Below are 15,052 nucleotides of genomic sequence, written 5' to 3'. Positions count from 1 at the left end.
TGGGACAGCATCGGCAACGACGGCGCAAGAGATGATGACGGCATTTTCGTTCTGATGACTTTGTCTTCTAGTTGTGGGTGGTGCAATGTGGTGACCGGCTTGTGGTGGTTCGGAGGCGGTCGAGCATGTTTCTGTGATGAGTTAAAGTTGTTTTTTTTTCCTTTTTCTCTTTAGTTTGAGTTTGGTGCGTGTTGAGGGCCCAATCCAACCGACCGTAATTGTACTGTTTTTTATTTTGCCCGGTCTAGGCTTCATCTGCTTTTCAATATAATCAGTAGCTCTCTTGCCTGATTTGTTTAAAAAAAGATAGTCAAGTTCCTCGTTCTAGGAACATCCGCATTCCTGATTTAGGAATATTTACGTTGCCACGTTATAAAGTAGCTCTAAGTTATCGTTCTCGGTCAATGTTCCCGTTCTCTTCTGGAAACATGGTTGTTAAGGTCTACACAGATTGATTGCTACTAGAGTGCATGTGCCTTTTGTTTTTAACTTCGTAGGCTATGTACATTCAAATATGGGTCGGGAGTGCTTTCAAGAGTGTTGTATCAACTCAATGTATTTTTCTTGAATTTCAATAAAACCTTCCCTCATCAAGAAAGAGAACTAAAACTAAAATAGTTAGTCCATCGGTTGCTAGAACTAATTGTCATGTTACTAAAATTTAGTCTTGTGGTGTTTAGATACCTGGACTAGTAGCTACTAGTTCACTTTAGTTTCCCTTTGCAAACTAATGAACTACTCCATCAATTCTAAATCATAAGACGTTTGGTTTTTTTAGATATATTGCTTTCATTGTATCTAGACAGTATATAGTATATATCTAAGTACATAGCAAAAACTATATACCTAAAAATGCTAAAATGTTTTATAATTTGAAATGAGGGGAACAGTAGTAGTTAAAGTATATAAACATAAAATCAATATACCCATTAAATGATTTAGGACTAAATTTTAATCCTGCTATCAAACATGCATGTCCTTATTGTACTCGTACTCAGTGAGCTGGTCCATGCCCCCATGTTTCGCCTGGCTTGTGAGAACATGGGCGCAGGGATTGGATAGGCCGGGTCATAAAACAGACACACGAATCAAGCAGCGGACATAATTGGAGTTAGACTCTTTGGTGAATTCTGCCGATTTCAGTGCAACCGCTTCAGGTATTCGATCTCGACTTTTAAAGTGACTTTTTTTTCTTCTTTATCGATCACTCTATGGGACTTTGGAGGTTGAGAATCGACAAAAGGCAGCCCTTTTCCCATGAGTGGGCTCTTTGTCTTTGTACCAAGCTTGGGGCCTTGGTGACTGGTAAAAAGAAACGGGTTAGAACTAAAAAAAAAGGATAATTATCTCCAAGAGTTAGGTATCGCATCGGGTAAAAAGACGATAGCCAAATTCGAAATCGAAATGGAGTCGACTTGAAGCCATGAGCCCATGTGGAGTGGTGGACTGGAAGTCTGCATCCGCATCTCTACCTTGCAAACAAGCTGACCGTGTGAAATATTTCGTTCCAAAAATTTCTCTCCTACGGAGTAGTTAACAAAGAGAGATATTTATACAGGCCTATGAAAAGCCACAGCTCTTCCAGCAGGAACCAACCAGAGAGTCGAAGTCGAGGCGAATGAATCGTAGCACCACGAGCATGAAGGGAAGACCGTGTCGTGGGCATGCAGACCAGTCACCAGTCACCAGTCACCAGACATGTGGAGCGTGAACTGGACCGGCCCTCCTTCTAGAAAGAGAAATAATAAAGAACAAAAAAGAAGACAAAAAAAAAAAAAAAAGCGCGCAGCGTTTTGCATGTGGCTCGTCTCACGTTGGACCTCGGGGCGTCAACCCAACCCCAACCCCTCTAGAAGCCCAGGTGGGCGGGCGGCAGGCCGCAGTCGGCCTTGACCCGTCCAGTTCCGCCGCCGCAATTACTGCCCGTGCGTCTCGCTTTGCCTGAAGAAGCATCAGCGCCGATGCCACTGATGTGTGGGTGTGTGTGGCCGCTGGCTGCTGCGGGTGCTGCATCGCGCCACACGGTGCTCGTGCTTACCGATCGATGATGGTTGCTAACCATGGTGGTTGCTATGCTTCGCCACGGGATTCGTTCAAATCTGCAGTCCAAAGCATAGCAACCATCATCGATCGTTAAGCCTAGATTTGCATTGCTTGGCAAGATTTGATTGTGACTTGAGTGGCTCCCCCCGCCCCCCCAACTTTATGTTGTGTGGGTGCATAAGATAGCTTATCCGTTGTAAAGCCTAGGATTTTGATTGTCGCTCCAATTGGAGATTCGATCAGCTCAAATGGAGTATCATAGGAAATCTCGCTGCCAATGTGTGTATATTCGTGTGAAAAAAAACCATTGCTGGTTTATGTAGCCATCAAATTAAAAGTAACCAATGACATCAAGCTACGCTTGAACGTTGAACCATGGCCCCGCGGATGAACACTTTCATTAATAGAATTGAAACTGTTTTTCATAAATTGAATCAATTGAGTAAAATGGAGCGTAAATCTTCCTTCGCTATCAGCAAGTTATGAGCTGATAACCTCTATACTCATTTGATTCCAAATCACCAAATGTAAGTTATTGTTTCAAATATAGGTTTGTTTTATGATTTCTATACATCTTTCACATTTTTCGTTCAAATTTCCTGTCCACGTTAATACTCTCTCAAATGAATAAACCATTTTATTTTCTAGTATACATAGTAAACGAACACACATTCGATATCTGTGGACTAAGTCTAAAATTAATGACCTACGTTGATAAGCGCATAACATATGCCAACATCGTCGTCGTGGTCATCGTTGCATAGGTTTGGCCGAATAGTTATTTTGGTCTCTCAATTATCATGTAAGGCTTAATCTCGTTTCTAAATTTAGGAAGAATCATTTTGGTACTAATTTTTTTTTAGGTTCAATTTTATCCTAGAACTATCAGAGTGGCCATTTTAGTCATAAGCTTTGTGTTTTGGGCTCAATTTTAATTCTCAAACCTTTTTTTTGGATCAACTTTGTCCTTTGTCCTACGTGGAATGTCGCGATGCCGCGCACTTGGTCAAACCATTTGCAATTCAAGATGGATGGTCATCGTTAGGTACCAATGTCCTTGGCATCGCCCCCCCTAGTTATTGAGTCGAATAACACACTTTTGACATTTATAACCATATTTTGAAATAAATATAAATATAGAACCGAATATCCTGGAATACAAATAATGGATTGTTCAAGATCCGTATCCAATTTGGATATCATATGATTTTTCATTTCAATAATTAAATATTGTTTTTGAGCTTACGCACAAAAGCATAATATTATTATTCACAATTGGTAATTATTTGAGATTGATGCTAGAAATAGCTAAGGAAAAGATATAGATCAATGGTTGTTCTAATTCATCAAAGGCCATGTTCGTTTCGCTGAAATTTAGCTGCTGATGTTAATTTTTTGTGAGAGAAAAACATTGTTTCTTCGTTGAAAAGTACTGTTGAAGCAGTGCTGAAAAACAAGGCGTAAAAGTGTCCTTGAGGTATCTTTCCTTCCACAAAAGCAATGTAGTTATTTAGACCATCAATAATGCATTAGAATTATTAATCGCTGCTAAAGAGTATTTAGACGGTCCACTAATGATGTTTCTATCCTAATATTATTATTTTTATCTCCTGTCACAAGCGGTGCTAGAGCTGAACAGGCGTGATAGTATGGTGTTCGAACGAGGGGGCCAAGTTGGACGGAAAAAGAAAAGTTGAGGACTGAAATACACTTTGATAGTTCATACATGAAAATTGGTATTGAGCCCAAATTGTAAAGTTTAAGGACTAAAGTGATCACTTTGACAGTCATGAGGTGTAATTGGGCTCAAAAGTAAATTTTGAAAGAGTATTTAGACTATCCACTGATGATGTTTTTGTTCTAATATTATTATTTTTTATCTTCTATCACAAGCGGTACTAGAGCTGAATAGGCATGATAGTTTGGTGTTCCATGAGGGGAGAAGTCTGACCGAAAAGAAAAGTTTTAGGACTAAAGTACACTTGGATACTTCATAAATAAAGTTTGAAATTAAGCTCAAATTGCAAAGTTAAGGACTAAAATGGTCACTTTGATATACTCGTACATCTCGGGCAAATGTTTTCTAATTTGATAACTTTCTTCGTAAGACGAAGCTGGGCTCAAAAGTAATTTTTGAAAACTAAAACGGTCATGTTAAAAATTTAGGCGGTAGTTGAGGGACTAGAATAAGGGGGTGTTTGGATCCAGTAACTAAAATTTAGAAGGTGTCACATGAGGGTGTCGCATGGGGTGTTTGGATACTAATAAAAAAAATAAATTACAGAATCCGTCAGTACACCACGAGACAAATTTATTAAGCCTAATTAATCTGTCATTAGCGCATGTTACTGTAGCATCACATTGTCAAATCATGGACTAATTTGGCTAAAAAGATTAGTCTCACAAATTAGTCGCAAACTGTGCAATAAGTTTCGTAATTAGTCTATATTTAATACTTCATGCATGTGTCTAAACATCTGATGTGACAACGACTAAAATTTAGGAGGAGAAACCAAACACCACTTAACTAGATTTCGACTTTCACCCTGTTCGTTTATTGGTTTCAGCCAGGCTTATTCAACTAACCAACAGTATTTTTCTCTCACAACAAACCAACACCGGCCAACTCAAACCAGCCTGGAAACCAAACGAGGAACACGCCGTTTTTGAAGGTTAGGTAGCGGAAGAAGCTTCCGCTCGATCAGTCCATTTTCAGCACAAGAAATTCAGGGCTGCCCCCTGATTGGAACGGGAAGAATGGTTGGCTGCAGAACTGTTGGCGAGTTGGCGTCGATGCTGCCGCGCAGGATCACGCAGTAGGTTACTGTCGTCACCGTTAACGTGCGCGGGTCCCTCTAGAAGGAAGGCCACTTTATAATTAAATTTGAATCCTTTAATTAGCGATTCCTCCCCCATTCCCACGAAAACAGGTGACCTTCTAGAAGCGACAAGCGGCCCAGCCCGGTCCAGCAGTGCAGCGACTCGCGCCAGGCCCAGGGGGGCCGAGGTGTCAGTCAGGTCCTGGTAGCAATGGGCAACTGGAGGAGCAAGCAAAGCGGCCTCCCCGGGCGGCGCGGCTCTGACCGTCTGGCGCCTGTCACGACTCACGTGCCACGCACGACCGCGAGGCAGCCCTTCCCCTTCCCCGTCCCCCGTCTCTGCTACGTTCGCGGCTTATAATACGAACGAACAGGCGTCCCGTCCCAACGCGTCTCCGCCTGAGCCCTGAGCGCTCTCTCATCATTAAGCGGGGCAAGCGCATTGGTAACAACCCCCCCCCCCCCCCCCCCCCACACACACACACACACCCGGTGGCAGCTCGGCGTTGTGGTGCGGGGTGCGGATTGGTAGGGGGAGCAGGAGGCGGCGTCGGCAGTAGCGAGATGGACGCGGCGGGGGAGATTCAGAAGGTGGCGAGTATGCGGCTAGGGGATAGCGGCTCCATGTGGCGGCGTGGTGACGACGTATTCTCACGCTCGTCCAGGGAGGAGGACGACGAGGAGGCGCTCCGCTGGGCCGCGCTGGAGAAGCTGCCCACCTACGACCGCGTCCGCCGCGCCATCGTCCCGCTCGACCTCGGGGCCGACGGCGCCGAGGCGGCCGGCGGGAAGGGGCTCGTGGACGTCGACGTGCTCAGCCTCGGCCCGCGCGAGAGGCGGGCGCTGCTGGAGCGCCTCGTCCGCGTCGCCGACGAGGACAACGAGCGGTTCCTGCTCAAGCTCAAGGACCGCGTCGACAGGTACCTACTCGCCCGCTCCGCGACGAGCTGCGCGCGGTTGCACTCGAATTCCTATCGCTCGCCGGGTGTTTGACGATTTCCGCGCGCGCGCTGTTTGATTGCTGCAGGGTCGGGATCGACATGCCCACGATCGAGGTGCGGTTCCAGAACCTTGAGGCGGAGGCTGAGGTGCGCGTCGGCAGCAGCGGCCTCCCCACCGTACTCAACTCTGTCGTCAACACGATCGAGGTACGTAACCCAGCCATTGCACCCGTTAGTTCCTGTCTATCCGATAGCGAAAGACGGTATTTTGAACTTTGGTCGGTGCGCCTCTTTGAGTCTTTGTTCGACGCAGGAAGCGGCGAACGCGCTGCACATACTGCCCAGTAGGAAGCGGATCATCACCCTCTTCGTTTCGACTGAAACGATCGTAGATTATATATTACCACTGGCTAGTTTGGTGCGAGAAAAAAATATTATTCTGATTTATAATCGATGATCGTTTACGATCGAACGAACAGGCTGAAAGAAAAATACTGTTCTGACTTATAATGCACGTACTGTCCATCCTCCACGACGTCTCCTCGCAGGTGGTTGAGTAAAACAATCGCTCTTTTATTGTTTTTTTTTGTCCTCAAGAGAGTCAAACTATTTTTCATCTACAGAGTCGATGAGTTGTTTTTTTTTACAACTAGAGTAATTTTTTATATGAGTTATATATTCCTGTTGGTTTGCCTTGTGTTGGTGACTCGATTAGTAATCTCCTTAAGGCTTGTTTAGATGCATGTGTATCTACCTCAATCTATATGTGTTGGAATGAAATGGAATATAATTTAGTTTAATTTCACTCCAATCCACACACATGTGGATTGAGACGAATACATGCGTATGTAGGCCTTATTTAGATGCATGTGTATCCACTTCAATCCACACGTGTTGCAGTGGAATGGAATAAAATAAAATTTAGTTCAATTCCACCACAATCTATTTCAACACATGTGAATTGAGATAAATATATGCGCATAAAAAGGCCTAGAGAGAGAGTTACTAATAGTCTGGGACTACAAGGATTCGATTTCTTGGCTTCTTCCACCTTACGTTCTTTACGTTTATATACGCAGGATGACACTTCTGTTAGGCCCGCCTGGATCAGGCAAGACCACTTTGTTGCCCGCCTTGGCTGGAAGGCTTGACAAAGACCTCAAGGTAGTACAAAATATATCCTTATACTTGTTTGCAATAATCGCACCTTGTAAATTCTTTTAAAAAAATTACACCTCGCAAAAACCAGTCTGCATTATCTCGTTCATTGCGTTTTGTGACATCTATTTTAGTTTGTTGTGAACTTCTGCACAAAACTGGGCATTCAAGAAACAGGGCATCTTTCATAGGCAACTGCTGCATGCATTGTACGAACTACTCTATCTAATAAATGTCCATTGCCTAATGTTATGGCGAAACACCGTGCAGTTTTCAGGCAAAGTGACCTATAATGGTCACGAGATGACAGAGTTTGTTCCAGAGAGGACAGTCGCGTACATAAGCCAGCATGACCTCCACATAGGAGAGATGACTGTGAGGGAGACGCTTGCATTCTCTGCACGCTGCCACCTGCCAGGGTGTCGGCTCCCGTCTTGGTACAGTTGCGAGCAATTAGTCACGCGATACATGCATATGCATTTGTTCTGCTTGCCTACCATGTAGGATTTACACTATTCATTGAAATGCTTATCGGGTCTTGCTTCTTTCCTCTATGTTATTAGATATGCTGACTGAGCTGTCAAGGCGAGAGAAGGCGGCCAATATCAAGCCTGATGCTGATATTGATGCATTCATGAAGGCATGCGTTCCTGACTAAACATATCTAGAAGATTTTTATCATAGATTGTTTCCATGAATACTTTGCCAACCATAATCAAAACTGACTATAGTTTTCATGTTCAATTTAATTAGGCGTGTGTAATGGGTGGGCAAGATGCCAATGTGGTCACTGACTATATTCTGAAGGTACATTGCAACTTTTAGCCTCAAATATGAGCAATTTCAGATTGACTTAGTCATCTATGTCTTAACAATGTACACTTCACTTCCTGCAGATATTTGGACTAGAGATATGCGCAGACACAATGGTACGGGATGAGATGCTCAGGGGCATATCTGGTGGACAACGGAAGCGTGTTACAACCGGCAAAACTGTCTTTCATAACCATATTAGGTCAACAACATTGGTGTCGCTGGTTCGTAACTACGGTGAGCATCGTGGTTGTTCATCAGAAGTCAATGTGTGGGTCTCCGATGGCTCGGACACTCAAAACACGGGAAGGACACAACGATTTATCCTGGTACGGGAGCCTTACGTCCAGTAGTATAGCGATCTTCGTGTTAGGAATGCCCAATCGAGGTGTTACAATGGTGGAGATCGAGAGAGTTTGGTAGGTGATCTCTCAGTGTTATCCTAGCTCTCGTTGGAGTTCTTCCTCAGTGAGTAAGAAACCAGCCTTCTCTAGCTGAGATGGGTTTTGGTTGGTTGAGATCCCATCCTCTCTACAAGGAGTCGTGACACTCTTATATGAGGAGGTCACGGTGTACAAGTCTCTTTGGTTCTAGTCTATGGTTCATTTACCAGGTGCATGAGTTCTCTGCCATGACGTTGGTAGACGTCGTCTTGTCGCATAGGGAGGAGTTGACAGTGCCGCAACCGTCTCCTAATGCCGCTACCACCGTTCTGGTACTTGATCGTAAGGGGCTTTCTACTGTGGCACGGCCTCCCCGGGTGAGCCTTCTCAAGGCTTCCTTGGCCTTCAAGGAGTCCCTGAGCCCTTCATGGCCTCCCGGGTCGAGTCCGTGATGGCGACGAGGGGCTGAGCCTGATCTTTGATGATTGGTTCGACCGGTCGCACCGGGTCCCGAGAGACTTTGGTCGGACGCCCTTCTGTGGGTGCCCGGGCCTTTAGGCGTGCGCGCGGCTTTGGAGCTAGGCGATGTTAGGATTGAGCATTGTGTGGGGAGGCTCGAGCGAGGGCCTAGCTGACCCGTTTGGGGGCTGCCAGCTCTAGGCCCATGTAGGGCACCCTGCTTACCTCGTTCTACCGTGGGTGGAGTGATGAGGTGGCGGGGCCCTGGCTAGGTGCCAATCCGCTGCTCGACGTCCCACACCCATATGAGGGCTCGAAGATAGGCCTCCTTGGCTCAGGCCGTACTTCACGTTGGTCGGGGCCATTTTCTGCTCGGGGCTCGGGTGACCCTCGTTGGGCCCACTGCCCGTTGCCCTCTGCTCTTGTCTTTATCATGCTTGGGAGCAGTCATGGGGCGCCTGTTGGTCGGGTCTCAGTTTTCCCCGTGGAGGGGATGACGCAGCCCCCGAGGCCACCACCGGACTTGCTTGTCAGCGGGCGGGGCGGTTTCTTCACGCGCCCTTCTCACTAACGCTTAGTGTAGTCTTTTGATATTCCTCGATTGTCACGCCAGCAAGCGGAGTTAACGTGCGTGGCGCCCCATGGGTCGAGGGGCCGTGGTGCTTTGAACACGTCGATCTTTGCCGTCGGTTCCGCGTGGAAGGGTCGAGGGTAAGCGCGTCCCCTCGAATCCTGCCCCGAGGCATGCTCGTGGGAGACGTCGCTCATCGCGTGGCATGAGCCGATGGGACATGACCAGTCAGGCGCATCCGGTCGGTCATGTCTTTATGGTGCATGGTTCTCCCATGCAACCATCTGACTTAAGATTCATGGAGCAATAGAGGAAAACCGGCCCTCGGGACCTACGGTTCTTCCATGTGATGCCTCCTTGGCTGGAAATCGGATGGTTGTCCCGGGCCCGGGTCCCCTCGCTCCGGGCTATAAGTTTCCCCTGGTGTGGGGCGACCAAAGCGCATCCCATCTTCCTTGCAGCGTTCTAATTAATGCCACGGCGATCCCTTGGGATCGATCTCTCCACATAAATCTTCAGAGCATCTAGAGGCTTCCTTCTGTGAGGTTGGTGGGATTTCAGCATCGGTGGAGTGGCAGCGACGAGGCACGATGAGAGTGGATCCATGGTGGGGCATAGAACGGCGAGTGTCCCCCTGCCTTCTTTGGCTTCGTAGGGGGTGCTTTTGCTCCTTGCTCCCCTTTGGTGGCGTTTGGCGCCGATGTCTCCACATGTGGGGATGCAAAAGCGGCTGGTAGCCCGACGCCTCCCCTTCATCGCTCGAGCCAGCCCAGGGTGTGTCGTGGGCGCTCTTTCCTTGGTGCTCCTATGAGGTTAGGGGAATTCAACAACTTATGGTTGCTCGAGGCCCTGTTTGATTGAGCTATGGTTTTTGGAAAAGCTATCGTGAACTGTGGGCCTCGGAAAAGAAGTTGCGGAAAAGTGGCTATGGGAAAAGTAGAAGTCCATTTGATTGAACATGTGTGGATTTTGAAAAGACTACTGCCAACGGGTCCCACATCTCACCCATGACCCCACATGTCATCCACTAAATGTATATTCCTCTCATTTTTTTAGTCTGCGTGCTTCTTCTTCCTCGGAACCGCATGGGCAAGGGCCAGGAGCTGAGTATGGGAGGGGCTGCCGGAGCTGAGCGTGGGAGGGGCCACGAGAGCCGAGCCACCAGGGCTGCTCCACCAAGGCCACGCCTCCGAGGCCGAGCTATCGGGGCCGTGCGCTGGGGCCATGCTGCTAGGGCTCTTGCGCGCTTGGGCGCACTGGCCTGGGCTGGCCTACCGGGGCATGGCGGCTTGGGCCTCACCGGCGGGGCGCAGTGGCCAAGGTTCACCCGCCGAAGGGAGCACGTGTGGCACCATGGTGGAGGGAAGTCCGGGCGGCCAACCATGGAGGAAGGAAGTCTGGCGAGATCTGGTGAAGCTAGAGAAGGGGCAGAGGAAGTGCGTCTGGTGGTGGAGCAGACCGGCAGAGGAGCGCTGCACCGGTGATGGAGCTCCGCCTAAAGATGCGCCAGCGATGGAGCGCCACGGTGGCCGGAGTGGAGCGGCCATCTAGAGATGCGCCGCTGCGAGCCCAATGGAGATACGACGCGAATAGGAAAAGAAGAAAAAATGAACTAGTACCCATCATAACCAGTGGCAGGTGGGTAAATATTTCTCCCAAAAGCAACGAAAAGCAGGAGAGACTTGCTTTCAGTTTTATACTAGAGCAAAAGTTTCTTTTGGGCAAAAGGAACTATGACTTTTGGGTTATTTGATTGGCTTTTGACTTTTGCAAAAACTAAAGCAGGTTCAAAAGCCCAACCAAAGGGACCCCAAGAATCCCCTTAGCCTTCCCGCTAGTGGGAAGCGTGCCCAAGGGAGGGCAATTTCTTCTTGGCGGGGAGAATGGACGATACACTAGGGTTGCAGCCAGGAGATCTACCGCTTTTCCCCTCGTCGATCATTGCCCTAGAAGGGGCTGGCCGTCCTTGGAGCTCAGCGTGGGGGTCGCTTCGTCCATCAGTCTCCTCTGTTGTCCCCAGTGTGGCTTCCTTTTGGGCCCTGGGCCAAGGAGGTTAGGCTCCCTAGCATGGTCCGGCCTTGAGGGATGCCCCGTCTGTGTGCCATGGAAGCTCGATTAGAGGGTTGACGCTCCACCGACGTCTTTTGCCTCAGTATAGGTGGTCCTCTGTTGCGGTTTTTGTCGCAGTATATTGTAATCAATTTCTGGGTCATTCCTGTGTAATGGAATTACTTTGTGAGTAATTCGTATTTCCTGAGTCATGATCGGAGTTTGTCATAACCTCATTGGGCTGGCATGTTACGATGCTGGCCTCAGTGGCCAAGTGCGCCATGCCCATGCTACTAGCGGGCAAGTCCGCGAGAACTATTATATATCGGAACATAGTTACAATAAGACTTACATCTATTACAAATCACAGGGGAATCTATTCTTAATCTTCTCTTCGGGTCTCCATACTCCACAGGGATAGTTGACTGGGGGAAACACTCGCCTAGTACTCTTGGAATATCTCCTGTAACTCATCACTTGAATCCACCTTCTGGTACCCATCCGGGATTTTTGTTGATTGTATGTAAAGCAAGTGTGAGCGCACCATACTCAATAAGTATAACATGAGCGAATGCAAGGCTCAAAAGGCTAGACTCGGTTGAACTACGGTGAGCATTTTTAGTTGGTCATATTTTATTATTTTAAATCTGAGTAACTAAGTTATGCTTAAGCTCCCAAGGTGAGAAGTATAATAATTATCATCAAGATTAATCATCACCCAAACCATCCATAGAACCATCTATCTCAAAAAGGATCCAGGCCACTCGTGTCCGTGAGCACGGTTGATATACCAGTTTTACACTCTGCAGAGGTTGTACACTTTCACCATGAATTGTGATTGCCCTTTGCCTGAGGTAGCTAGCCTCTTGACTCACTTCCAAGGTAAGTCGGCAGGGATCACTACGAAGCTTTTCACTAGTCATTCTAATAAGTAGCAGCTGCTAAGGTTTCAGTCTCCCAAGTGTCATGGACACCTTCCGCTAAGAGTGGCACTATAGATCCCAGTCTAGCACTCACCTTGGCAGGACAAGGCCCATAAGCAACATGGTACCCCCCTCTTGCCCTTTCGGTAAGCTGCTAACAAACTAGAACAGATCAAGATACTGAGCTAAGACCAGAGCCATGTAGTTCTCGTGGCTGTACTGTAAATTCTGGGTTGCCGCTTTAAGATTTAGTCCTTACGGAGGGTAGACTAGAGCACCCGAAAAGGCCCAATGCTCTAGCCCCCCTTCTATCCATGTTGCTAAAAAGCATCATTTAATTATTAATTCCATAATCCATTAGTCAATATTAACATCATATGGTTTGGTGATTGCAGGGTAAGCAAAACTACCCATATGCATAACCCAAGGGTAACAAGGAATATAGGATAACAAAGATTCTAGGTAAAGTCCTTAGGGGTTCATCATATTAGACACATGCATATGAAAAGGTGATTAAATGGTTATTGGGTGACAAGGGAACTCATGTTATACTTGCCTCAAATAGTGCTCAAACTTGTCCAACTTTCGTTCTAGATCATCCTTGTACAACTTCTTCTAACGATCGCAACAACCATCACAAGCATCATAGACAAACATAGAAGCAGTACATCAATCATTATATATAAAACAAGATATAAAGGTTTTAAACACGTAGGACTTGGAACTACGATCGTTGAGCGCAAAAACAACTAAACGGAGCTATGATTAAAACACATGAAAGATCGAAAGTAGAAGCTAGAAGGTTCGGTAAATGATAGGAATGGAATAAATGTGATCGATAAGTGGTAACTTGAAAGATTTATAGAGTACAGGGATCTATAGATGTATTGTAGATGATTATGGATTTGTATAGAGGACACATGGAATATATTTTTGACAAATGGCTGCACTAAGGTGAATGCTAGATTAACGAGGGACACAATTACAACAGTTGTGCACCAGTTGAACATGCTCGTGCAGCGGGTAGCAGCGGCTGTGACCATCAAAACGAAGGGCCCATGCTGAATTGCTTGGCTCGAAACTTGGTGGGCTCATGTGCAGCTAACAAACACATGGTCACACTAGAGGGCTCAACGATTTAGAGAATGATTCAGCGGGGAACACAACAAAATGCCAGTGTACGTGCGCGTCGGTGAACAGTGTGTGTGTGTGTGTGAGAGAGAGAGAGAGAGACGAGGAGAGGAAGGCTGTCGGGATTGCAACGTCTTCCATCTCCTTTACGCGGTCCTGCTGGCCATGTAGAGGACGATAGGGACAGCTCCTCGTCGCGGCCCTGTTCATCACTAGCGCCGTACGTGGGCGTCGTCAGCCGATCGTGGCGCTCCATCCCGTCCCAGCGGATGGTATGGCTTGCTGACGCCTTCGCTGGAGGCTATATGGGGAGTAGGTAGCACAGCGCCGACACGCTCGATGCTGTTGGCGACGTGCGTCCTTAGACGTGGCCCGTCGTGGCCACGAGACACGTCAAGACACGCCTACTCCCCTTCTGGTGTCAGAAGTTTGACCCCGGATTCGTACTTTTAGACCCGTAGTGGTTGCGGGCGGTATAGACCTCCGTCGGGCGAGGGGGAGCCCGCGCCCTCGGGGTCGGGCGAGGCGAAGCCCGTGCCCTCGGGGTAGGGCAAGGCAGAGCCCGTGCCCTCGGGGTCGGATGTGATGGGGCTCTCGCCCGAGGGGTCGGGCGAGACAGAGCCCGCATCCTTGGGGTCGGGTGACCCGGATCCCGTATCCTTGAGGTCGGGCGAGACGGAGCCTGTGCCCTCGGGGCCGGGCAAGACCAAGATACACTCTTGACCATCCGAGGGTGTTAGCGTTCACGGCCATTAGCTTCCTTCTTCCAGGTATCCCTGATACTGATACCCGACAGTGGGCTTCAACTCAATTTGAGATTGATTTGTATGAATGGATGAAAGAGGTGAAAAGATTGGCCCAAAGAATTCATGGGCACCAAATTGACCGAGAGCTTGAGAAAGAAAAATAGGAGAGAAAGAGAGAACGAGTTAGGCTAAGGTTTTGTACGATGTCGGCAAAAGACTTGATTAGAGTTTTAGAGATTGGTTTGATGTTTGGAGAGATGAAGTTGGGATCAAACCCTAGGCGTATTTGTAAACATTTAAATTCATTTTTCATACACAAACTCAATGCAAAGGCATGCAATGCAACAAACCATTAAATTAATCACAAATATTTTAGAAACTCACATTTTTCCTATATCTAAAATGTCAACAACTTAACTAAAGTTAGGTAAATTTTAGAAAATGATAAAACCATCAATGTTATTTAGTGTTTTCTAAGTTACAACCCAAAACAGGAATTTTGGGGTGTGACAGAACCCCAAGTATTTGGTTGGCCGGTCCTTGGTCTCAGGCCCCGAGGGCTGATTCTTTGCTTCTCGACCGAGCCGCTTGTTTGGTTCCTGAGCTAGTTCGCTCGAGCTCGGGGCCTTGCTGCCTCCCTCGGTGGGTCACCATGAGCGGCTCTAGGTCGATACTCGGACATCGTTCAATGGGCGACTGGTTTCGCTTCTGAGCACCCAGCTTCGGCCGCTTGTGCTCTTTTTTGAGAGGATATTGTTTTCCTTTTCTTTTTTTGAACCGCGGGATTCATTACTCATTAGACACAGCAAGCTCTCTGGTCACCAGGTCCTCAACATATTGAAGTACAAAGTCCCAAGTACACCCAAACGCCGCAATGGCATCTGCTACTTTATTACATGATCTTGAAGACATGCTAATTTTGCTACTTACAAACTCCATCATCGGAAACAGCCGAAGTTCAGTAGTAATCCCGCTCATGGTCGACAGTCGGTAAGCATCGTCGTCCAGGGCCGCCT

General features: G+C 47.4%; 1 protein-coding gene across 2 annotated transcripts; it reads left to right on the top strand.

The window, feature by feature from the left end:
- Nucleotides 1-5,345: 5,345 nt before the first annotated feature.
- Nucleotides 5,346-8,293, top strand: LOC136452373 (ABC transporter G family member 36-like). Of its 2 annotated transcripts, XM_066452989.1 has the most exons (6): nt 5,346-5,782; nt 5,890-6,010; nt 6,883-6,967; nt 7,232-7,398; nt 7,525-7,601; nt 7,715-7,771. In XM_066452989.1, exons 1-3 carry the CDS (start codon nt 5,427-5,429, stop codon nt 6,952-6,954), a joined length of 549 nt encoding a protein of 182 aa, XP_066309086.1. In that variant the 5' UTR covers nt 5,346-5,426; the 3' UTR covers nt 6,955-6,967; nt 7,232-7,398; nt 7,525-7,601; nt 7,715-7,771. The 2 variants fall into 2 exon arrangements, with proteins under 2 accessions (XP_066309086.1, XP_066309087.1); XM_066452990.1 differs by lacking the exons at nt 5,346-5,782; nt 5,890-6,010; nt 6,883-6,967 and adding an exon at nt 7,858-8,293 and having other exon boundaries at nt 7,257-7,403; nt 7,715-7,768.
- The last annotated feature ends 6,759 nt before the right edge of the window (nt 8,294-15,052 follow it).

This window comes from Miscanthus floridulus, chromosome 5 (genome assembly GCF_019320115.1).
Source record: "Miscanthus floridulus cultivar M001 chromosome 5, ASM1932011v1, whole genome shotgun sequence".
Classification (NCBI taxonomy): Eukaryota; Viridiplantae; Streptophyta; class Magnoliopsida; order Poales; family Poaceae; genus Miscanthus; species Miscanthus floridulus.
Note: the sequence above shows the minus strand (reverse complement) of the source record. Positions and strands in the feature narration are given on the sequence as shown.